This window comes from Chamaea fasciata, unplaced genomic scaffold, assembly GCF_029207755.1.
Source record: "Chamaea fasciata isolate MVZ Bird 193981 ecotype frontalis unplaced genomic scaffold, bChaFas1.0.hap1 SCAF_2, whole genome shotgun sequence".
Taxonomy (NCBI): Eukaryota; Metazoa; Chordata; class Aves; order Passeriformes; family Sylviidae; genus Chamaea; species Chamaea fasciata.
In genome coordinates this window covers 116423858-116448628 of record NW_027094087.1, presented here as the reverse complement: position 1 = coordinate 116448628, position 24771 = coordinate 116423858, and the positions used below count along the sequence as shown (strand labels likewise).

General features: G+C 56.8%; 1 protein-coding gene and 1 pseudogene across 2 annotated transcripts; one reads left to right on the top strand and one right to left on the bottom strand.

Moving 5' to 3' along the window:
* Positions 1–2052: 2052 nt before the first annotated feature.
* RRM1 (ribonucleotide reductase catalytic subunit M1) lies at positions 2053–23418 on the top strand. Of its 2 annotated transcripts, XM_066177233.1 has the most exons (19): positions 2053–2153; positions 2941–3029; positions 4486–4663; positions 5126–5226; positions 5820–5879; positions 6586–6625; positions 11159–11321; positions 12040–12181; positions 12746–12829; positions 13081–13242; positions 13724–13803; positions 14262–14463; positions 14908–15057; positions 16151–16372; positions 17263–17339; positions 18207–18342; positions 19396–19491; positions 20416–20604; positions 22271–23418. In XM_066177233.1, the coding sequence occupies exons 1-19, from the start codon at positions 2135–2137 to the stop codon at positions 22454–22456; spliced, it is 2376 nt and encodes a 791-aa protein (XP_066033330.1). In that variant the 5' UTR covers positions 2053–2134; the 3' UTR covers positions 22457–23418. The 2 variants fall into 2 exon arrangements, with proteins under 2 accessions (XP_066033330.1, XP_066033331.1); XM_066177234.1 differs by lacking the exons at positions 2053–2153; positions 2941–3029; positions 4486–4663; ... (1 more) ...; positions 5820–5879; positions 6586–6625 and adding an exon at positions 7127–11040.
* LOC136303059 (protein Wnt-16 pseudogene) lies at positions 9384–10254 on the bottom strand (annotated as a pseudogene).
* Positions 23419–24771: the final 1353 nt, after the last annotated feature.

Sequence of the window (24771 nt, the reverse complement as noted above, 5' to 3'; positions counted from 1 at the left end):
TATTGCATATTCATAAATTTCATACGTGATTGAAACATTCCTTTTGGCTTCAGGTGTTTCTGCTTCATTGCAACTTCTCTCCCCACCATTCTTTCTTGCACACAGATTTTTCGTGGCTCCACAAAGTCGCAAATCTTTTGATAACGAAGGCAATAAATTCTTCTTCTTGGAGTCCTTGGTGCCCTTGCTGTTATCTCTATTTAGACAGGATGATGTGAAGAATTTCTGAGTTGTCTTTCTCATTTCTTGAGCTGGTTCAGATGTCACTAGAAAGCGTCTTATATCACATCGTTTCTATTTTAATATTACGCTACAGCCTAAAACATATTTTTCACACTATTATTAAAAAAATATATATATTATTACAGCATAACTTTCTACCATAACACATATAGTATTCATTTTAATATTTGGAAAAAGCCAGTCATGTGATATGTGTTTTTAACAGGGTGAGTAAAACTCAGAGGGGAAGAACTTAGGGGCAAACATCTGTGAGTGCAGCTCGGGCTCCAGTCAGACTGAAATGCCATTTGGGATTGTTTTCCTTCTGTAGCCCCTTTTCCAATAGAACAGAGGCACCACGCCAACCTTATTCCCATTTCCTGCTCAGCTCCAGGCACTCCCTGTGTCCCAGCTTTGAGGGGAGGCTCTGTCTGAGCAGGACCAGGCTCACCTGGCGCAGTGGGCACCTTCCCAACCCCAGTGGCATCTGCCTTGGAACCGTCATCACCTCAGGGGGGACAGTGGCCCGTCCACAGGCAATAGAAACCTCAATTTCCAGCCCCCCTGCGCCCTGGGATGTCCCTCCGAGCCTCCGAGGACCAGCCTCAGCCCGAGGGTCACCTACCCCAGAGGCTGCAAACCACAGACAGGAGATGTTCTCCCGCCTGTCTGGGCTCCCAGGGGCCACGGCTCCTGCCTCCTGAGACACCCAGAGCGGGACTGGAGAGGAGCTGATGGGGTTTGGGCTTGGATCCTGCACAGGAACCTCCGCAGTGCCCTGAGGCCTCACGGCACTCGCAGATCCGTGGAAAGGTTTGGGTTGGGAGGGACCTCAAATCCCACCCAGTGTCACCCCTGGACACCTCCCACTGTCCCCAGTGTCCAGCCTGGCCTTGGGCACTGCCAGGGATCCAGGGGCAGCCACAGCTGTTCTGGGAATTCCATCCCCACCCTGCCAGGGAACAATTCCTGATTCCCAAGATTCCATCAAGTCCTACTTTGAAGCCATTCCCTGTGTCCTGTCCCTGCAGGCCTTGTCCCCAGTCCCTCTGCAGCTCTCCTGGAGCCCCTTCAGGCCCTGCCAGGGGCTCGGAGCTCTCCCTGGAGCTTCTCCTCTCCAGGGGAGCACCCCCAGCTCTCCCAGCCCGGCTCCAGAGGGCTCCAGTGGCTCCTCTGGGCTCTCTCCAGCAGCTCCAGGTGCTGCTGTTGGATCTCAGGGCTGGATTCTCTGCAGGTGCAGCTTTGCTGTCTGAACTTGGGACAGAACTTTCTGTCATTTCAGCTCTTTCCCTGCTGCTCCTCTGCCCTGGGCCGGACCGCGGGCACCGCGGGAGCCTCAGATTGTTCCTGTGTTCCTTGGACACCTCCAGGGACGGTGACTCCCCCACCTCTCTGGGCAGCGGGATCCAAAGTTGCATCGCACGTCTCACGCCTGGGCCTTGATTTGGGATAATTAAAATTACCACAGTTATTGGTTTGGCGATCTAGCACGAGGGTGTTTTGTCCCTTCGCGGGATCCGTGTTGGGCGCCCTCAGCCCCGGCCTGTCCCTCCGGCCCCGCCCCCGGCGGGGGGGGAGCGCTGGCGCCGCCATCTTTGAAGCGGGCAGGACTCGCGGTGTTCCCCGGCGGGGCGGCGATTCCCGGGGGGAAGCGGGGAGAAAACCGGCATGAGGGGCGGGATGAAAGTCCGCCAGCGGCCTCAGGCGGCGCCGGGAGCGGAGCGGTGCGGGGAGGGACGAGGCAGGGAGCGGTGCCCGGAGGGAAGATGGCGGCGGCGGCCTCAGCGGGGCGGGGCGCGCGCGGCGGGCGCGGGAAGCGGCGGGCGAGGAGCTGCCGGAGGGACGGAGGGGACCGAGATTGTCTGAGGGGTTTGAGGGGACCGAGAGGGTCTGAGGGGCACCCGCCGCCGCCATGCACGTCGTGAAGCGAGGTGAGCGCCGCCCCGGTACCGGGGATGGCGGGCACCGTCCTGCCCTGGGCACCCCGGGGTGGGGTGCGACCCCCCGGCCTTAGGGGCTCCTCGTGACACCTGAAGGGAAATCCCTCCCCCGTTCTGGGCTCCCCTCGTGGCACACGGAAGGATGGGGGTCCCTCTGCTCTGTGGGCTCCCTTGCATGGCGCCCAGGGTGAGCAGGTGGCAATGGCGCCCTTTTGGAAGGGGGCACACCTCCTGTTCCCCCCTCAGCTTTGCGGGCACCTGATGGCGCACGGCGTGAGGGGATGAGGCGCCCTTTGGCTCTGTGGCGCCCACAGAGAGCACAGGGCTGCCCCGCTCTCTCTGAGGAGAGTCCTGCGTGGGAGGATGGGTCCCCTCGGCTCTGAGAGAGGAGGGGATGGGCTCCCCTCGGCCTTGGGGGGGCACGGAGCGAGAGAGCCCCCCCAGACCCCGGGAGTGAGGGGCGAGAGCTCTCCGTTTGTTTTGGGAGCTTTGGGGTCCCCAGGCTGAGCTGGGGGTGACCCTCGGCCGGGTCCCCACCCTGGGAATTGGGTCTGGGCAGATTTCGGTGGGAATCCTGGGGGTGGAGGGCGAACCTCCCCTTTCCTTGTAGCCCAGCCAAGCGGGCTGTCCCTGGGGATCCCGCACCCACGGGAGGGGCTGGGCGGGAGCGTTCTGTGCTGAGCTGGGCCTTACTGGGGAGCACTGGTGTGACTGGGCAGGGCTGCACCGTTACTGTACTGGTCCTCACTGGCCCTGGCTGGTGTGCGTGTGTCCCCAGACGGGCGCCAGGAGCGGGTCATGTTCGACAAGATCACGTCGCGCATCCAGAAGCTCTGCTACGGCCTCAACGGCGACTTCGTGGACCCCGTGAGTGCCCCCCTGCCCTGAGCCCGGCCTCTCCTGGGGAAAAGACCCAGGGGAACCCCAGGCCGGAGTTCCTGCTGTGCCCTGTGCTGGTTTGGGGGTTCCTGGGGGTCCCTCCCCGCTCAGGATATTCTGGGATTCCCTGAACTCTTGGCAAGCGCATCCGCAGTGTGTTGGTTGTTTCCTTCCCGGGTGCAGAGACTGTGGAGGGGAAAAATCCCCTTTCCCTGCCATAGATCCCTTTTCCCTCAAACCTTGGGGAAGCTGTTGAGCCCCTGGTACTTTAAAAAGAAAAAGTAGTTTTGTTGCTCCAGTTCCCATGTTTTGGATCTGGTAGGTTGCTCCCAGTGTCAGCCTGCAAAGCTGGAGCAATGCCACGGGGAAGTAGCTCTGGATCCCCCTCCTGGGCAAACACCAGGACAGAATTCCCTGCCATTGCCACATCCCTGCTTGGTCTTCTGAGCTGATCTGGGGTGGGCGTTGGTCCCACTCATGGAAGCTTCCCCTTCCAAAGGCTGTGCCCAGGATGGCTCCCCATTGGACCCACTGGTGTCTGGGAGAATTTTATCTCAGACCCAGTCTGGCCATTTGGAGTCACCAGTTGAGGCTCTTCCCATCTCCCAGGTTCCCACGATCCGTTCTGCTGCCTGAATGCCACCTGTCAAACAGTTGCCACTGGTCCTGTCCCCAGAAGTCTCTGGGATGGACAGCAGGAGGAGGGCACTGGTGACTTGGTGACCACAGCATGACGTGTCCTGACATGCCCCCAGTGACTGGGCCTTGATGCTGAGGACATCAAGTGAAGTTCCAAGTCCTCCTGCCTCCTTGTGCCCTTGGATTCTTATTTACTCTGCAGTCCTGCGTGACCTCTTTTCCTGGAGCTCAGTTTCTCCTTTGGGACTTGGATCTGCTTGTGCCAGAAGCTTCCCATGCCAGCAGTAACCTTCCCAAACCCTGTGCCAATGTCCCCAGGGGGGCTGGAAGTCTCACCAGTCGTGCAAAAGTAGCAACAGTTCACAAAGGTTTGGTAGAGACTGGTCAATCCTATTGAGAATAGGGTCCCAGAAGGGTTTGGGTTGGGAAGAGACCTCACAGCCCACCCAGTGCCACCCCTGCCATGGCAGGGACACCTCCCACTGTCCCCAGTGTCCAGCCTGGCCTTGGGCACTGCCAGGGATCCAGGGCCAGCCACAGCTGCTCTGGGAATTCCATCCCCACCCTGCCAGGGAACAATTCCTGATTCCCAAGATCCCACCCAGCCCTGCCCTCTGGCCCTGGGAAGCCATTCCCTGTGTCCTGTCCCTTGTCCCCAGTCCCTCTCCAGGAGCATTCCCAGCTCTCCCAGTCTGCGGTTCCAGTTTGCTTCCCTCCTCCCGCACATCCAGCGGTGCTGTGGGCTCTAGGATCCCTCTGAGCCGGGATCCCTGTGGCTCCTGACCCTGGGCATCCCCTCCTGCAGGCACAGATCACCATGAAGGTGATCCAGGGGCTGTACAGCGGGGTCACCACGGTGGAGCTGGACACTCTGGCCGCGGAGACGGCGGCCACGCTGACCACCAAGCACCCCGACTACGCCATCCTGGCCGCCCGCATCGCCGTCTCCAACCTGCACAAGGAGACCAAGAAAGTCTTCAGTGGTGGGTGAAGGTCCCCAGCTGCCGGGGGGAGAGGCACAGGGAGGGGTTTGGGGCACAGAGATGTGGGAATCTCTCCGGTTGGGGCCTCCTGAGGGCCCAGGCTGGCTGGAAATGGCGCGGGGAGGAAACCCGCGAGTTTCCCCAGGCGCATGGAATTGCCTGCTTGGTGAAAAGCAGCTGTGGGAATGGAATGGTGCGAATTGTGATGGATTGAGGTCAGCTTGTGCCCACTTGCCTCCCTGTTTGTTTGTTTGTTTGTTTGTTTGTTCAGTGGGGTTTTGACAGAATTTGTGAGAGAAGTGGACTGTTCAGGCTGGCAGTGCTGAGCACTTGTGTGTTTGAGGGGCTGCAGGGGTTATTTCCAAGGACAGGCATTCCTGCCTGGTCCATCCCTGAATCCCAGTGCCAGGGGCTGCAGGGCCAGGCCTGGACATGTCCTCTTCACATCCCCTTCCCTCACAGATGTGATGGAGGATCTCTACACCTACATCAACCCCCACAACGGGAAGCACTCCCCGATGATCTCCAAAGAGACTCTGGACATAGTTCTGGCCAACAAAGATGTAAGTAGTGGGGATTTTTCACTTCTGAACTATTGCACTGAGTTTTGAAAACTTAAATAATTCACTTTTCTTATTTTTTTAAGCAAGCCATGTTTGTTTTAGGGTAAAAAGCCAACACAGAGACCAGTGCAGGGTGTGAGTGGAGAGTGTAAGAGGAGATGTAGGAGTTTTCTTCCTTCATGGATGTTTTTGTAGTAAAATATGTTGTCTTGGATGTTCCATTACCATAATCAGCACAAATAATTAATTTTAGAATAAAGTACCTTGTGCTGGAGCAAAGTGAGGCAGCACAGGAGGGAGAGAAGAGATTTGGGTTCACTTTCCAGGTCTGTGTTCTGACCAGGAAGTTCCTTTTGTCCTTTGGTTCTGTGTTTTGTTTCTTGTTGTCCCATTAGTTTTCAGTAAATCCAGCCCAAAACTGAGTGAAAAAAGGTTGTTGGGGCTGTGCTTTCAGGGTTTGGGGGAAGTGGTGTTCCTGCTTCATTCCTGTGCTCTGGTGCCCCTCACACAGCAGAGCTTTGGGGCCAGGAATGCCAACAGGGATGATAATAATAACATTGTGACACCTTGTAAATTTTGTTATTTCCTGCCAGCGCCTGAACTCTGCCATCATCTACGACAGAGACTTCTCCTACAACTACTTTGGCTTTAAGGTAAAGGGCACGTTGCTCCTGGCTCTGTTGGGAGGGAGGAAATGCTTGTGGAATCCTCTGGACTGGGGCAAAGGGAGGAGCTGGGACATCAGCAGGGCTGTGAAGATGAAGGGGCCCTGCACTAACCCCACTGGGATAAGTCATGGAGTTCCCTTGCTGCTGGAATATTCTACCTGTTGGGCTCAGTTTCACAGCAGATCACACTGAGTGTTGTTGGATGCCATTCCCAAAGGAATTACTCTAATCCTTAATAAGCCAAAGAAGGAAATTTTGCTTTTCTCATCGTTTAGTGGAGCAGTTCTCTCAGAGTGTCGCCCTGGGATTCATTTATCCTGTCCCCACAGTTCATTTATGCTGCCCTCACCCCCAGCCCAGCTGGGCACCTTTGGCTCTGACTGGGGTTTGGGGCTCTGCAGGGCTCCACTGTCCCATGGCTCTGGGGAATCCAGAGGGATCCTGTGGGTTCAGGGCAGTGAGGAACCTCCTGCCAGTGCTCCACGCTCTGCAATCCAAAGCACTGCTGGAGTCTTCCAGTGGACGCGTGTATTTTAATCACCTCATTAAGCTAATAAAGAGAGGAGGAGCAGAGTGCAAGGGTGGTGAAGCCTGGGATGAGGGGTGTGCAGATGTCTGAGTTTGGAGTTAACAGGGTTTTGAAAAAAATTCAAATCTGCCTGTCTGCTGACATCCGTCCTCTCTTTTCAAGACTCTGGAACGCTCCTACTTGCTGAAAATCAACTCCAAAGGTAAGGGCTCTTCCTAGTGCTGAAAACTTCTTAAAAAATACGAGTTAATTTAAATGAAATTAAAGCTAAGTTTGGGTACTGTGCTGTCAGTGATGCAGGCCCTTGGCTTGGATATCCTGGGACACCAGGAGGGTCAGAGATTAATTATAATATCATAAAGCTGAAACTTAATTGGATTCTGGAGCGCATATTTGGTTGGATTTAACTTAATACCAGGTGGGTTTTTTTCCCTCCTCTGTGAGAGCAGTTGAGCACTGGAGCACATTGTTCCTTGGGTTTTTCAAAGCCTGGTGGGATGAAGTCCTGACTAAACAGGCCTGGTGCTCTTTGAGCAGGAGTTGGGCTGGAGAGCTCAAGTTCCTTCCAACCCCAATCACTCCGTGATTCCATGAGAACTCTGGCTCTCAGGTGTCCCACTGCAGCGTTTGGAGCTTGCTGCTGGGACCTCTGTGACTGTCACATGGAGTCTCCTTTCTCCCTGGCTGTGCTGGGTGGGTGAGAGGCTGGGCATGCCCCAGCCACGTGCCTTGGCATCCCAAAATCCCCGTGCCCTGGGCTCATCCCCAGTGTGGGCAGCAGGAAAAGGGGGGTTGGGATTGTGCCTCCTCAGGTGAGACCCCAGCCCTGGGGCCCGGCACAGGGAGGACGTGGAGCTGCTGGAGAGAGCCCAGAGGAGGCTCCAGGATGAGCAGAGGGATGGAGCAGCTCTGCTGGGAGGAAAGGCTGGCACAGCTGGGATTGTTCAGCCTGGACAGGAGAAGCTTTGGGCTGAGCTCAGGGTGGCCTTGCAGGGCCTGAAGGAGCCCCAGGAAACCTGGAGAGAGACAATTCCCAAGGCATGGAGGGACAGGACACAGGGAATGGCTTCACCCTGAAGGAAGGCAGGGTGTGGAGGTTTAAGGCAGATTTGGGAGGAAACCTCCTAAGTGGCCCTCCCTCCCGCAACCAGTTCAGAAAAAAAATCTTCCTCAGAGAGAAGTGGAAAGAAGCCTGTTTGTTAAACAGGCAAAGCGCTCCCCAGCACAATAAACTGGACAATACCCGGTGACAAGAACTTGGTGCCGCTCTGGAGAGATGACAGATTTAGAACAGAAGTCCCTCCTGGAGGTGGTTGCTCTGTCTCAGTCCCTCTGGCGCTGGGATACGTTGCTGCACAGGATGGATCTCGGTGGGTTCCAGGTGTGAGCCCCCACGGCGCTGCCCCGGCTCCTCAGTCCAGAGAGATTGTGACAGTTCCAAGGGAAGGCGAAAAAAAAGGAGGAAAAAAAACAGGAGGAGAAGAAAAACAACGAAGCTTCTCCCCTCTGCTAGCTATTCACTAACTAACCAACTAACTACTGAGAGGAAAAACCAAAACAAAAACACGAAGAAAATAAAGATCTCTCCGTCTCTCGCTGTGTGTTGCTGAATCCCAACTCTCAAGGCAGCCGGCGGAGGAAAGTTTCTGAAAACAAACCCTCGCCTCTCCCTTCCCTCTGCTCCCAGACCCAACAGACAACTGGGGATACAAACCTCACAATGTCACCCCAGGACATTCCACCCCTTATCCCCACATCGTCAGCATACGACCAAAACCAACATATATTCTACATCATTCATTTATCCACAGAAAGCTTCCATTCGTTCCCCCCACGGAAATGCAAGCAATACCCATCATGTCCCTGTCACATCCCGCACCGAGCCACCGAACCCAGGCCCTGGGCTGCAGGGCTGCAGGATTCCCCACTCTTGTATTTTGCTCACCCAAACTCCCTCTTTCACTCACTCACACCTTCAACACTTGCTCATACCTTCAATACTTACACATACCCTTTCACTGACGCATTTCCTTCTGTTTCATGTCTGGTGGTTTAATGTACAGACAATGGCAGTAGCATCCAGCAGACAGCAATATTTGCATATCATTCTCACCCAACAAGCAGATCTCCCTGAGGTACACATCGTGTTGTTCCATCTCTCTGTATTACCCACCATGTGCAACCGGGTCCCTGAGCAAAGACAACCCCACGAATGAATTTGTCCGTACTGGAGGCAGACTTGATCCACGCTGCCTTCCCTAACAAACCTCTGACATGCACCATGGGGACTTTATCTCCGTCTGTTGTTTGCAGAGGATTTTATTTCCTTCAAATATCAAACTGTATTTCTGTCCCTTCTCAGACCTGTCCCTTGTGTGTTTGAAGGACAACCTGTTTAAAAAAAAAAAAAAAAAAAAGAGTTGCTATTTGGTGTCCCGTTCACATTCACCAAGCTGTGCTCCTGCCTCTCTCCCCTGGGCACAGCTTGAACCTCCTTTTGCAGGCAGACACTGCTGAGCTCTCTGCAGTCACACACGTTCCTCACTTCCCGACGCTTTCCTGCACATTATGCAGAAGGCAATTTTCTGAACGTCTGCAAAGCAAATGCTTCGTGGTCAACAGCTGAACTCTTTCCCTATCTTTGTGGGTTTTTCTGAAGTCTGCAGAAATGAACCAGGTAGTGGATCCATCTAGTCCCAGCTTTAAGAGCACAGACATAAGGACTTTATCTAACGTGTCTTTACAAACTCTCTTAACTCTTCATTCTCTGGCTAACGAGATCTTGAGATTTCTCCACTGTACCTACCCAGCACATGGATCTTCAGGACACTGCGTCTATTAAAGACTTGAAAAGTTCAGCATCTGTCCCTCCTCATGGAGTAACACCTTCAAATATGCCATCAGGAGTCCTTTTTGCTGTTTGAGCTGACCCTGCCTGCAGCCTGATGTTTACTCAGCTGTCACTTCAGGCACGTTGGGCTATCCATTGTCTGGCAGTACCTGTTCCCCCTGAGGCCGATCCATCCCTCTGGAATCCCACAGGCTAGCAGGGATTGCTGCCCCTGCAGCAGCCGTGTGCACCCCACGGGGTGGATGGCTTGGCCACGTTTCCTGCTCTCCATCTCTTCCTTGCAGGTGTGCACGTCGGTCGTGGTCTCGCACCTCCTGCAGCGCACGTGGCAGCACCAGACAAACTTGCAGTTCCACCTCTCCACGTGCTGGACCACACGGGTGTTGTTGCCGCAGCGCAGCAGGTTACAGCCCTCAGGCCCTGCCACGTGCAGTTACATTCCCTGCCCTGAGTCCCGGGGATCCCCAGTTTTTGGTCTCCAACACAGTAATTGGGCAATTTGTTCACGTACAGCAGGTCCCCTTTTCCAGTTGGGATTTTTCCCTGGCTTTTCTCTTCCCTGCGTGTCTTTTTTTTCAGTCTGTCTGATAGTTGTATGCTGTTCTCCTACTTATCCTTTAAAAACCGGCCAATCTTTCCAAAGGATGACGTGGTTTTCCAACAAGTTTTCACAGGACAAGACCCCGAAACGCCATGACAACGGCAACCCACAGTCATCAGCTTTGCTACAGCCTGCCTCCCAGCCTCGTTGTTGCGCAGGTTCATCGCCACCGGCCACTCCCCCTCTTGCCTGTCAGGTTCTTGAAAGGCACGTCCAGGAACTTCCTGCTGAAGGCCATTCCATAGTGGATATCGTCGGAGCAGCCGCCCCAGTGCCAGCCGTGGCGCAGGGTGATGTCGCAGGAGCACTCTGTCACCTTCCCCGCTCAGTCCGTAGAGCATGGGACTCAATCCCAGGGTCGTGGGTTCATGCCCCACATTGGGCGCCAGAAAACATGCAGAGGTTTAAGGCAGATTTGGGGGGAAACCTCCTAAAGGGCCCTCCCTCCCCTCCCCTAACTGGTTCGGAAAAAAAAACTCCTCAGAGAGAAGTGGAAAGAAGCCTGTTTGTTAAACAGGCAAAGCGCTCCCCAGCACAATAAACTGGACAATACCCGGTGACAAGAACTTGGTGCCGCTCTGGAGAGATGACAGATTTAGAACAGAAGTCCCTCCTGGAGGTGGTTGCTCTGTCTCAGTCCCTCTGGCGCTGGGATACGTTGCTGCACAGGATGGATCTCGGTGGGTTCCAGGTGCGAGCCCCCACGGCGCTGCCCCGGCTCCTCAGTCCAGAGAGATTGTGACAGTTCCAAGGGAAGGCAAAAAAAAGGAGGAAAAAAAACAGGAAAGAAAAAAAGAAAAAAACAGGAGGAGAAGAAAAAAAACCCCAAAGCTTCTCCCCCTCTGCTAGCTGCTCACTAACTAACTACTGAGAGGGGAAAAAAAAAAATTAAGAAAATAAAAAAGATCTCTCCATCCCTCACCGTGTGTTGCTGAATCTGACTCTCAAGGCAGCCGGCGGAGGAAAGTTTCCGAAAACAAACCCTCGCCTCTCCCTTCCCTCTGCTCCCAGACCCAACAGACAACTGGGGATACAAACCTCACCACGTCACCCCAGGACACAGGGTTAAATGGATCTTGGGCAGGAATTGTTCCCTCCAGGGTGGGGATGGAATTCCCAGAGCAGCTGTGGCTGCCCCTGGATCCCTGGCAGTGCCCGAGGCCAGGTGGGACACTGGGGACAGTGGGAGGTGTCCCTGCCATGGCAGGAGTGGCACCGGGTGGGCTGTGGGATCCCTCCCAGGCCATCCCATGGAATCCCTGTGTGTCTGTGTGTCCCTGCAGTGGCAGAACGCCCCCAGCACATGCTGATGAGGGTGTCCGTGGGCATCCACAAGGCCGACATCGACGCCGCCATCCAGACCTACAACCTGCTGTCGGAGCGCTGGTTCACACACGCCTCGCCCACGCTCTTCAACGCGGGCACCAACCGCCCCCAGCTCTCCAGGTGCTGCCCCTCTCCTCGCTGCACCCCGGGCAGGGCTCAGGGGACACTGCTGCTCCTGCACAGCCTCTGAAATGGGCAGCTCTGGGTGTTCTGTGATCTTTTCAGGAGCTGCTGGCCTGGGGGGAAAACAGCCAGGTTTCTGTAAACTCCAGAGATAATGGAAACCTTGGCATGGCTGTGTTGTATTGGAAAGTCACTGATGTGCGTAGTCTGCTGCAGGTTACCAAAGGGATCCTGGGAATTGTTTTCTAAAAGCAGCAAGCATGGCTGATAGGTGTTTGCTATCATGTATATCAGGAGAAGGATTATATTTTATGAAGGTTTGTCTCAGTGTATTGGGAAAAGATTCTTCCCCCAGAGGTTCTTCCCAGGCTCCCCAGGGAATGGGCAGGGCCCCGAGGCTGCCAGAGCTCCAGGAGCAGTTGGGATGCCCAGGGTGGGATTGTGCAGGACCAGAAACTGGACTCTGGTCCTTGTGGGTCCCTTCCAGCTCAGGATATTCCACGACTCTGTGATTAAAAATGTTTGACAGCTGAGGTATCAGCAGTACCAGTACTGCTGCTGATGTTTTCTGTTCTGTCCTTTATTCCACACCTGTGCGGTTGCTTTGTGGAGCACGCTAAAGGTCCCATGTTTGCCCTGGTTTTTGCAGCCTGGTGAAACACTTAGAACTTTTCCCTTCCCATCTCTGCCTGCTGAAACCATTTGTCTCCTGCAGCTGCTTCCTGCTGTGCATGAAGGACGACAGCATCGAGGGCATCTACGACACCCTGAAGCAGTGTGCCCTCATCTCCAAGTCTGCCGGGGGCATCGGCCTCGCCGTGAGCTGCATCCGAGCCACGGGCAGCTACATTGCTGGGGTGAGTGCCAGCCCTGGGACACTCCTGCTGCTCCCAGGGGATGCCTTCCCTGCTGCCAAACCAGGGCTGCCTCTCACTGCACACAGCACTCAGCCTCCCTCAGTGCTCCCTGGGCCTGAGGCAGGAAGGTTGGTTTTCCTCGGTGTTTTGGCTTCCTAATAGAAGCCCTTCCAAAAAGAGGATCTTGCTCCACTGCTTGGTCAGACAATTCCAGTGTCTATTGGCAAAGACTTGTGCACCAGCCCTTTGCCTTTCTGTGTCTGTAACTGCCCCAGACCATCCGTGGATGTGTGTTTGGGGTTTCTTGTCACAGTGTGTGTAAACCCTGCCAGCCTTTAGGTGACATAATGTAGGGGAAAGGAGTTAGGAGGAAGATTTTATTAACTCTGGGACACAGCTGATATACACGTTCTTGTCAGAAAAAGCGTGGGGAAGGGACTAGAAATAATTGGTGGTGATCAAATCAATACAAGAGCTCTGCAGACTGAGAAAAGACCCAGAGGAAGTGCAGGCCAGCCCCTGCAGGGAGCTGCTCTCCGTGATGGTTTTCCTGTGCCTCTGCAGACAAACGGGAATTCCAACGGACTCGTTCCCATGCTGAGGGTCTACAACAACACCGCCCGCTACGTGGATCAGGGTGGAAACAAGGTACCTTAACGGGTCCAGAGGGAACCTCAGGGAATGGGAGAGCTTCCATGTGGGAAGGGTTGTCCCATGAACACCAGGGAGTGGTTGTGGGTGACACATGGTCATAAAAGGGCATTTTCCCCTTGTGTTGGTATCTGGTGTTGACCCCCAGTTCCCAGCTGGTTTGGGGTGTTGTGGGCACTCGGGAGCAGGGCAGGAGGTTTCTCTCCAAGGACAGTTTGTTCTGATCTGGATTGTGTTCCCTGTCCCAGAGGCCTGGGGCTTTTGCCATCTACCTGGAGCCGTGGCACTTGGACATCTTTGAGTTCCTGGACTTGAAGAAGAACACCGGGAAAGAAGAGCAGCGAGCCAGGGACCTGTTCTTTGCACTCTGGATCCCTGATCTCTTCATGAAGAGAGTAGAAACCAACCAGGTGAGAGCTTGGCTGGTGCAGAAAAGGTCTGGTAGTGGAGGAGCAGGAAGGGCTGGAGCTGCTTTGCTCCTTGCTCCTTCCGGGATCTTCCTGGAAAGAGCTGCTGCACCTTGTTTGAGAAGTCGGCTGTGCAACTGGAGAGTGGGGCTTGGCAACTCCAGCTCAGTGTTTTGCTTCAGGGCTTGATCTTACAGCCCGTGACTTGTTCTTGGACTCTTGGGCTGTTTTGACTCCGGGGTTTCCTTAAAGCATCAACATTTTCTCAGTAAATTGTTCTTGTGCCTGCTTGTATTTCACAGAATCCTGGACTGGTATGACTTGGGAGGGACCTTAAAACTCATCCAGTCCCACCTCTGCCATGGGCAGGGACATCTTCCGCTGTCACAGGCTGCTCCAAGCCCCAGTGTCCAACCTGGCCTTGGGCACTGCCACAGCTTTAGTTAACAGAACGCCTAAAGGTTTCCTCTGAATATTTTTACAGGACTGGTCCTTAATGTGCCCAAATGAGTGTCCTGGCCTGGATGACGTCTGGGGAGAGGAGTTTGAGAAGCTCTATGAGAGGTGAGAAGAGTGAGCAGAGCTGTAAGTGGTGCCATGCCCTCCCAGAGCTGCCTGTGTCCCCTGGGATCCGGGGCTGTGGCACAGGTTTGTGGGGGGCTCAGAGGTGCCCACCGGGCTCATTGTCACCTGGATAACAATGTGAGGATGGGGCTGTGTCCTTCACACAGGGGCCTGTCAGGGTGCAGCACTGTGTGAGTGACCATTTTAGCCTCTTGGAGGGACAGTGTCCCTGTTGGAGGGACACCCTGGAGCGATCCCCACTCGGAGCTCTCCGTGCCTTTGTGTGGAATTGCTGTGGTGAAAGATTTATTTCCCTTAAACAGCACAGTGCTGCTGCCCTGCTGTGAGGGCTCCCTGTGCGGAGCTCAGCAGTGAGGAGGGTCCTGGCTGCCCCCAGGAGTTAAAAGGACTTTGCTGTTCGGGGCTGTGGGGCTGACAGGACCCCGTGTGTGTTGCAGCTACGAGCAGCAGGGCCGCGTGCGCAGGGTGGTGAAGGCCCAGCAGCTCTGGTACGCCATCATCGAGTCCCAGACTGAGACTGGCACCCCCTACATGCTCTACAAGGACTCCTGCAACAGGAAGAGCAACCAGCAGAACCTGGGCACCATCAAGTGCAGCAACCTGTGCACCGAGATCGTGGAGTACACCAGCAAGGAGGAGGTGGGTGTGCAACGGGAGCTGGGAGTGGAGTGGGGCAGCTCTCTGGGATATGTCTGACTGCTGCCTGGGGAGCTTCTGATCTGGGTACTCACAGCTCTTCCACTGGCTCTGGGTTCCCCTCCCGCTCCTCTGGGGGATTTGGGATGACACAAAACACCCTTCAAAGGGAAAGCCACAAGGAACAAATGGGGCTTGAAAATTCCTTCCAACCCAGCCCCTTCTGGGATTCTGTATAAGGAGGGTTTCCAGGCAGCAGGACTTAGCAGGGCAGGATTTTTCTGCTCCCGCCAATTTCTGCTGAACTTTCCTGAACTGTTGTTACCTTTTGCACAACTTGTGAGGTGCCAGAGGACCGAGGGGTGCCCTTGGCAGGTTCCCTGGCGGGTTGTTTCCGTGCAGTTGGGGGCGGACCTGTGTCCAGTGATTCCCTGTGCGTGCCCACAGGTGGCTGTGTGTAACCTGGCCTCCATTGCCCTGAACATGTACGTGACCCCTGAGCACACCTACGACTTCAAGAAGCTGGCGGAGGTCACCAAGGTCATCGTCAGAAACCTCAACAAAATCATTGATATCAACTACTACCCTGTGCCAGAGGTGAGTGCTGGCCTGGGGTAGGCCTGAATCCTGCCCAGAGCAATCCCACAGCAGTCTGGGGCACGGGGAACCACAGGGGAACTCCACAGACCTGTTGGGAGCTCCGTGAACCACCTGTTCCCAGGTGGGACCTGTCAGTGCCTGCCTGAGCTTCAACCCAGAGCAGCTCTGTAGTGAAGCAGTTGTAGGAAACCTTCCCACTCCGGTTCTGCCACTGGAATCTTTTCATGTGTGAGGATTTCCATGAAGCACAGAGCAGAACTAGGAACAGAGTGGGAAGTGGAACAGAGAGAAGGATCCTGGGAAGATCCTGAGAAAGAATAACTTTTTGGTTGGTTTCACAACTCCCTGACAGGAGAGGGCAGCCAGGTGGGGGTCAGGCTCTGCTCCCAGAGAGCAAGGAAAAGGACAGGAAGAAATGTGCCAGGGGAGGTTTAAATTGAACATTAGGATAAATTTATTAATGGAAAGGGCTGTCCAGCCCTGGCACAGACTGCCCAGGGCAGTGGTGAAGTCCTCATCCCTGGAGGGGATTTAATATCCGTGTGGATGTGGCACCTGGGGACATGGTCAGTGGTGACCTTGGCACTGCTAGGGCACAGTTGGACTTGTTGGGCTCACAGGGATTTTCCAGCCTCAGTGATTCTGTGGTTCTGCTCTGTTAAATGTCTTCACTTATCAGAATGTGCTGAGTGTTCCTCCTGGCTCCCTTTGCTGGGGTAAGCAATCACAATCTGTGCTGCGGTCTGACACTCAGTCTGTGCCTCAGCAGACAGTGGCAGGATGGAAGGTGTGTGGATGCAGAGCTCGTGGCATCCTGCAGCAGGAGGTTTTGGGGCCCTGCAGGCTGGTTTCCCCAGCTGTGCAGGGTGTCCCCAGCTGTGCAGAGTGTCCCCAGCCGTGCTGTCCCCAGCTGTGCAGGGTGTCCCCAGCTGTGCAGAGTGTCCCCAGCTGTGCTGTCCCCAGCTCTGCAGGGTGCCCCCAGCTGTGCAGAGTGTCCCCAGCTGTGCAGGGTGTCCCCAGCTGTGCAGAGTGTCCCCAGCCGTGCTGTCCCCAGCTGTGCAGGGTGTCCCCAGCTGTGCTGTCCCCGCAGGCCGAGCGCTCCAACCGGCGGCACCGGCCCATCGGCATCGGCGTGCAGGGCCTGGCCGACGCCTTCATCCTCATGAGGTTCCCCTTCGAGAGCCCCCAGGCCCAGCTGCTCAACCAGCACATCTTTGAGACCATCTACTACGGGGCCCTGGAGGCCAGCTGTGAGCTGGCCCAGGAGCAGGGCCCCTACGACACCTACGAGGGCTCTCCGGTCAGCAAGGGGGTGAGTGCCAGGGGCTGGGGCAGGGAAAGCTCTGCACAGCTCATCCTGTGTTCCCTGGGCTGCTGCAGGGATCTGCTTCGTGGCAAATGGGACCTGAGTGAGCCGTGCCCTGGAGCCAGGAGTGACGTCCCTGTCCTGGGGACACCAGGGCCACCATCACTGGCCAGGGATTGTCCCGCTCTGGGCTGGGGCCGCCTCACCCCCAGTGCTGGGGACTGTTCTGGGTGTCTCAGGAAAAGATCAGAAGCTGCTGGAAAGTGTCCAGAGGAGGGACACGGGGCTGGGGAAGGGTGTGGAGGGGCCCCACGAGGTCACTGGGTCACCTGAGCCTGGAGGAGCCCGAGGTCAGAGCTCCCCGGGGCTGCAGCTCCTCCCGAGGGGCAGCGCAGGGACAGCTCCGGGCTCTGCTCCTGCCACAGGGACAGCGCCCAGGGAGCGCCCGCAGCTGGGCCAGCAGGGATTGAGGGGGGATTGTAGGGCGAGGCTCTTCCCCCAGAGGGTGCCGGGCACTGCCCAGGCTCCCCAGGGAATGGGCACGGCCCCGAGGCTGCCAGAGCTCCAGGAGCCTTTGGACAGCGCTGCCAGGGATGCCCAGGGGGATTGTTGGGGCTCTGGGCAGGGTGGGGCTGGATCAATGGTCCCTGTGGGTCCCTTCCCACCTTCAGGATATTCTGTGATTCTCTGATTTGAAAAGCCAAGCAGGCTCAGCCTGTGCTGGCTGTGCCCTGGATCAGTCACAAGGTGGAGTGTTTGTTAGGTCATACCAGAGCTTCACTGAGATCTAACTGGAGGGAAGAATTAAGAGGACTAACAGGTCCATTTTCAGTGGGATTTATAAAACGTGGAGAAAAGAGTGCCCTCTCTAATTTGGACCAAACTGTGTTCCTCAGATCCTTCAGTATGACATGTGGAATGTCACCCCCACTGACCTTTGGGACTGGAAAGCTTTGAAGGAGAAGATTGCCAAGTGAGTAACCCTGCATGGTTTGGAGTAGATGTCAGGTAAAACCCAGACTGGGTTGGGTGGGAGTGACCTCAAAACCCACCCAGTGCCACCTCTGCCATGGGCAGGGACACCTTCCACTGTCCCAGGCTGCTCCAAGCCCCAATGTCCAGCCTGGCCTTGGATATGAATTTGTTAAGTTCTGTCTACTGAGAACTAAAGGCAGGGTCTGAGTGTGAAAACAGCCCCATGTGTTTCCCCCACCCCAGCAGATCTTTCCTCTGAGCTCTTTTTTGGGTGGCTTTCTTTCATTTTTGGCCTTCCAAGGCCAAGGAGCCCACCCTCACTGCTTTGCTTTAGCTGAGCTCTAATTCTGTTTTGGATGCATCCAGCAGAGGATTTGTGTTCCCATTAAACAAACGTAGTGAGGAGTGAGCCATGAGCTGGCCTTGGGGGCTCTTCCTGCTGCCAGGGAACATCCTGGAGACAGGAATCACTGAAGTGTGAAGTGCCTGCCATGGACTCTGTTTGGCTCTAATTTTTAAATGTGGTAAATCTGTCCCCTGTCCTGTGTGTGGACAGGTTTCAGCCTCTTCACGGGCTGCTGGTTCAGTTGTGCCTCAGGGCTGTGGATTGTGCAGTGCCTGGCAGATTGTCTTCCCTGCACCCCATCCTGTGAATCATTTGGGAAAGCCTCTGATGAGAGATGAGAACATCAAAGCCCCTAATTCCACTTCCACTTGACCCACAGTTCAGTGGTGCCTCCCTTTTCCCTGTGAGGCTTTGCACGTTAGCCTGGATTTCCCAGTTCCTGCTGTTCTCTGTTCTCTCTGCTCTTCTCTGGGCTGTCTCCCTTGGCTGCAGCTCCCTAACTGTGCCCGTTGTCCCCAGGTATGGTGTCAGGAACAGCCTCCTCATTTCCCCCATGCCCACAGCCTCCACTGCCCAGATCCTGGGCAACAACGAGTCCATCGAGCCCTACACCAGCAACATCTACACGCGCAGGGTCCTCTCAGGGGAGTTCCAGGTGAGCTCTGGGGGAAGAGCTTTGCTCTTTGCTGGTGTTTTATGGCTGAGGAGCACAGGGGGAGGCCTCACACCTGGGGGCTCAGTTCAGCTGGGTGTTTGTGCCTGAGCACCAAGGGCACCTGGAGTGTTGGGTGCTGCAGGAGTGCAGCTCTGTGTGTTCCACAGTCACCCTGGAATAGGTGAAATGATAAACAGCCGCTGCTTTTGCCTGGGAAAAACCTCTGTGGGGCCTCAGGGTGGGCTGCAGGGATAACTGCTGAGAGGGGTTGGTGGTGGGATGGAAGGGACATGGGAAGAGTAGCTGAGACCACGGTCCTGAGAACGAGCTGTGAAGCACTCAGGGGTCTGAAGGGGCCATGGGAGAGCCCCACAGGCTCAGAGAGGTCTGTCAGTTAGGAAAGGGAGTGGAAAGAGTTGAGTTCTGGAGGCTGGGGTTAGCAAAGAGCCCTCTGGAGACAAGGGGAGGCTGTCCCTGTTAGGGAAGTGTGTCCATCCATCCATCCCCTCTGGGGTGTCTCAGTGCTCTCCATCCTTCTTGGCTGCAAGGTCACCACAGGCAGGAGTGGGGAGGTGGAACAGGAGGATCCTTGCCCTGCCTCCCTGTGTGGGGCAGGGGGACAGGGAGCCCATTCCCAGCAAGAAAAGGTGGCTGTGTTTTCTTCCCAAAGCTCAGCCTGCCCCTGTTCTGTTCTTTCCCCTTCTCACATCAGTCCTGATCATTTGCACCCTTCTTTACGAGCTCAGGTTGTGGCCAGTGGCCCTGCAACAGCAAGATCTCCCATTTTCCCATCTTTTGGTGCTCCTCATGCAGGGCAGTTCCAAACAGCCCCTTTTCTAATTTGCCATGTCCAGCAGAATCCCAGAATGGTTTGGAGGGACCTTAAAGATCGTGAATTTCCAGCCCCTGCCACGGGCATGGACTCCTTCCACCGTCCCAGGCTGCTCCAAGCCCCAGTGTCCAACCTGGAACACTTCCAGGGGTGAGAGTCTGGCAGGAGTGTGCAGAATCTTGTTCAACCATTTAAAAACCTTTGGCTTCTGCCCCTGCCAGGTTGTGAATCCCCACCTGCTGAAGGATCTCACGGAGAGGGGCCTGTGGAACGAGGAGATGAAGAACCAGATCATCGCCCACAACGGCTCCATCCAGGTGCGGGGGGGAGCAGGGCAGGGTTTCCTGCGGCCACCTCCTGCTCCTTCTGGATCCCCACTGCTCAGGAAGATGATAAAGAGAGTAGCAGGGAGTGTCCTGAGCTGTAGGGACCCACAGGGATCATTGATCCGGCCCCTGTCCCTGCCCAGAGCCCCAACAATCCCCCCTGGGCATCCCTGGGTGTCCAAAGGCTCCTGGAGCTCTGGCAGCCTCGGGGCCGTGCCCATTCCCTGGGGAGCCTGGGCAGTGCCCGGCACCCTCTGGGGGAAGCAGAACCTTGCCCTGCTCTCCAGCCTATCCACATGCGACTGCTGAGGGCAGCTGAGGGTGTTTGCACGTGTGCTTGGTGCTTGCAAAGCATGTCCAGAGGCCAAGTTTATCAGAGGGATGGAGCACCTCTCCTGCAAGGAAAGGCTGAGAGAATTGGGATTGTTCAGCCTGGAGAAGGCGCCAGGGTGACCTAATAGTGGCCTTTCAGGACCTAAAGGAGCCAACAGGGAACATGGAGAGAGACTATACAAGGGATGGAGGGACAGGACACAGGGAATGGCTTCCCAGGGCCCGAGGGCAGGGCTGGGTGGGATCCTGGGCAGGAATTGTTCCCTGGCAGGGTGGGGATGGAATTCCCAGAGCAGCTGTGGCTGCCCCTGGATCCCTGGCAGTGCCCAAGGCCAGGCTGGACACTGGGGACAGTGGGAGGTGTCCCTGCCATGGCAGGGGTGGGATGAGCTGAACTTCAGGGTCCCTCCCAAGCCAAACCATTCTGGGATTCTGTTTGGATTCAGGGACAGAGCTGTGCAGGGCTCAGTTCCAGTCAGGATTGCTGCAGCCCAGCAGTCACTGAAGAATTCCATGTTATAAATGGGGATATCTGGGCTGTCAGTGCTTCCCACACTGGAAAACCCCTCCTGTTCCTTCCAGAACATCCCTGAGATTCCCGATGACCTGAAGCAGCTCTACAAGACCGTGTGGGAGATCTCCCAAAAAACCATCCTGAAGATGGCTGCAGACAGAGGGGCCTTCATCGACCAGAGCCAGTCCCTGAACATCCACATCGCGGAGCCCAACTACGGCAAACTCACCAGCATGCACTTCTATGGCTGGAAACAGGTACAGCGGGGGCTCCTGCCACACTCCGGGGGCTTCCCCTGGGGCTGGGGGGCTTCCCCTGGGGCTGGGGGTTCTTCCCCACACACAGGGCATCACCTGGGGCTAGGGCCTTGTTCCCAAAAACATGGGCATTACCTGGGATCGGGGGCTTGTTCCCAGAAAATAGGGGCAGTACCCGGGACTTGGAGGGCTCGTTCCCAAAACACAAGAGCTGTACCTGGGACTGGGGGACTCGTTCCCAAAACACAAGAGCTGTACCTGGGGCTGGGGGGCTGTTCCCGAAACACAAGAGCTGTACCTGGGACTGGGGGACTCGTTCCCAAAACACAAGAGCTGTACCTGGGGCTGGGGGGCTGTTCCCGAAACACAAGAGCTGTACCTGGGGCTGGGGGACTCGTTCCCAAAACACAAGAGCTGTACCTGGGGCTGGGGGGCTGTTCCCGAAACACAAGAGCTGTACCTGGGGCTGGGGGAGCTGTTCCCAAAACACAAGAACTGTACCTGGGGCTGGGGGAGCTGTTCCCAAAACACAAGAACTGTACCTGGGGCTGGGGGGCTGTTCCCGAAACACAAGAGCTGTACCTGGGACTGGGGGACTCGTTCCCAAAACACAAGAGCTGTACCTGGGACTGGGGGTTTGTTCCCAAAACACAAGAACTGTACCTGGGGCTGGGGGAGCTGTTCCCAAAACACAAGAGCTGTACCTGGGGCTGGGGGTTTGTTCCCAAAACACAAGAGCTGTACCTGGGGCTGGGGGTTTGTTCCCAAAACACAAGAGCTGTACCTGGGACTGGGGGACTCGTTCCCAAAACACAAGAGCTGTCCCTGGGACTGGGGGGGCTGTTCCCGAAACACAAGAGCTGTACCTGGGGCTGGGGGAGCTGTTCCCAAAACACAAGAGCTGTACCTGGGGCTGGGGAGCTGTTCCCGAAACACAAGAGCTGTACCTGGGGCTGGGGGTTTGTTCCCAAAACACAAGAGCTGTACCTGGGGCTGGGGAGCTGTTCCCGAAACACAAGAGCTGTACCTGGGGCTGGGGAGCTGTTCCCAAAACACAAGAGCTGTACCTGGGGCTGGGGAGCTGTTCCCGAAACACAAGAGCTGTACCTGGGGCTGGGGGAGCTGTTCCCAAAACACAAGAGCTGTACCTGGGGCTGGGGGGCTGTTCCCAAAACACAAGAGCTGTACCTGGGGCTGGGGGAGCTGTTCCCGAAATACAAGAGCTGTACCTGGGGCTGGGGGGCTGTTCCCAAAACACAAGAGCTGTACCTGGGGCTGGGGGAGCTGTTCCCGAAACACAAGAGCTGTACCTGGGGCTGGGGGGCTGTTCCCAAAACACAAGAGCTGTACCTGGGGCTGGGGGAGCTGTTCCCGAAATACAAGAGCTGTACCTGGGGCTGGGGGGCTGTTCCCAAAACACAAGAACTGTACCTGGGACTGGGGGAGCTGTTCCCGAAACACAAGAACTGTACCTGGGGCTGGGGGGGCTGTTCCCAGCCAGTGGGACCTGGTAAGTTGGTAAGTTTGGCACACAGGCTGTGCTAAGTTCTGGCACAGCAAGCTGGTCTCAGCGATTCCGGGCAGGACAAAGGGCTGTTCCCTTCCCGGAATGCTGTTTTCCCCTGCGGTGCCTGCAGTGCAGCCCTGAGGCTCTGTGTGTCCCCAGGGCCTGAAGACTGGCATGTACTACCTGAGGACAAAGCCAGCTGCCAACCCCATCCAGTTCACCCTCAACAAGGAGAAGCTGCGGGAGCGGGAGAAGTCCCGGGAGGAGGAGGAGAAGGAGAGGAACAAGGCAGCCATGGTGTGCTCCCTGGAGAACAGGGAGGAGTGCCTGATGTGTGGCTCCTAAGGGCTGGCCCAGGGCTCCAGCAGAGCCATTCCACCTGCCTGGAGCTGCTGGGATAGGAGCATCTGGAATAACGTGAGGATGCCGAGGGCTGGGGCTGGGAGGGGGGTGGTGTAGCTTCCCCATCCACAGGGGTGGGGCACGTGGATGGGGTGAGCATTGCTTTAGTAGCTGGGCTTCCCAGGGATTTCAGGGCTCTGGTGTGGCCTTCCATGGAACCCTGCAGGTGGGACTGGGGACAGGGAGGTGCTGGTGCCACCCACGGGTGTGTCCTGATCACTCCAGACTGTGCCTTGCAGCCACCAAAGACTGTTCCTGGTGTCCCACAGGGAGCGGCACCCCTGGCTGTCCCTGTTCCTTGGCTGGGAACCCCTGCAGAGTAGGTGTGTGCAGTGTCTGCCAGGGCACAGGGGCAGCTGTGTCCAGCTGACGCTCCTGCAGTGTCCCCACCCTGCCAGAGCCTCCTCCCACTGCTGCTCCCTCTCCTTGTCCCCTCCTCTGGCCTTTCCAGAGAGCCTTTGGAAGGAGCAGACGGGTGGAAGGGGTGTTGCTTCCTGGGCTCTTCTCCCTCAGCTGGCCAGGGCAGAGCCTGGCACTGGCTGAATGTCCTCCAGTGGGGCCAGGAAAGGCAGAGCTGCTGCCCTGCATTTTATTCTGCATTAAATTCACTAATTTAGTCTAATTGCTCGGGCAGTTTCCTGGCAGGGGGAGCAGTACTGTCCCTGGCCACGGGTCAGGTGCCATCTTGTGAGGCCACTTGCCATTTGTGAAGGTTACCTGCCATCTCTTCAGGGAGCTCCACTTCCCCACCCCAGGTAGTTTTTAGATCTTTTAAACAATTCACTGCTCCTGTACTCCCTCCCTGCTCGTGCTCAGTGGGCCTTCAGGCAGTTCTGCAGTATTTATTGAACTCATGAACCACAACCCACCCCGAATCCAAACTCAATAAAGCGTGGAATGTTGAAGGAGTGGCTGGTGCTACCCTGGGGACACTTGGTGTGATGAAAAAGGACCTCTGTGGTGCTGTTCATGTTATGCTGCTTCCCACAGGGACATGGGGACATTGTCCCTCTGCAGAGCTCCTGGCAGGAGGGACAGGCAGGGAACTGGGCTCTGCTCCCGGGAACAGGGACAGGAGGAGAGGGAACGGCCTCAGGCCGAGCCTGGTCCTGTCCTGAGCACACGAACCCCGGTCCCGGTTCTGTTCCCAGCCCTGACCCCGGTCCCGGTTCTATTCTCAGCGCTGGCCTCGGTCCCGGTTCTGTTCCCAGCCCTGACCCCGGTCCCGGTTCTGTTCCCAGCCCTGACCCCGGTCCCGGTTCTGTTCCCAGCCCTGACCCCGGTTCTGTTCCCAGCGCTGACCCCGGTCCCGGTTCTGTTCCCAGCGCTGGCCCCGGTCCCGGTTCTGTTCCCAGCGCTGGCCCCGGTCCCGGTTCTGTTCCCAGCCCTGACCCCGGTCCCGGTTCTGTTCCCAGCGCTGACCCCGGTCCCGGTTCTGTTCCCAGCGCTGGCCCCGGTCCCGGTTCTGTTCCCAGCGCTGGCCCCGGTCCCGGTTCTGTTCCCAGCCCTGACCCCGGTCCCGGTTCTGTTCCCAGCCCTGACCCTGGACCCGGTTCTGTTCCCAGCGCTGACCCCGGTCCCGGTTCTGTTCCCAGCCCTGACCCCGGTCCCGGTTCAGTTCCCAGCGCTCGCCTCGGTCCCGGTTCTGTTCGCAGCGCTGACCCCGGTCCCGGTTCTGTTCGCAGCGCTGACCCCGGTCCCGGTTCTGTTCCCAGCGCTGACCCCGGTCCCGGTTCTGTTCCCAGCGCTGACCCCGGTCCCGGTTCTGTTCCCAGCCCTGACCCCGGTCCCGGTTCTGTTCCCAGCCCTGGCCCCGGTCCCGGTTCTGTTCCCAGCGCTGACCCCGGTGCCGGTTCTGTTCGCAGCGCTGACCCCGGTGCCGGTTCTGTTCCCTGCCCTGGCCCCGGTCCCGGTTCTGTTCCCAGCGCTGACCCCGGTCCCGGTTCTGTTCCCAGCCCTGACCCCGGTCCCGGTTCTGTTCCCAGCGCTGACCCCGGTCCCGGTTCTGTTCCCAGCGCTGACCCCGGTCCCGGTTCTGTTCCCAGCCCTGACCCCGGTCCCGGTTCTGTTCCCAGCCCTGGCCCCGGTCCCGGTTCTGTTCCCAGCGCTGACCCCGGTGCCGGTTCTGTTCGCAGCGCTGACCCCGGTGCCGGTTCTGTTCCCTGCCCTGGCCCCGGTCCCGGTTCTGTTCCCAGCCCTGGCCCCGGTCCCGGTTCTGTTCCCAGCGCTGACCCCGGTCCCGGTTCTGTTCCCAGCCC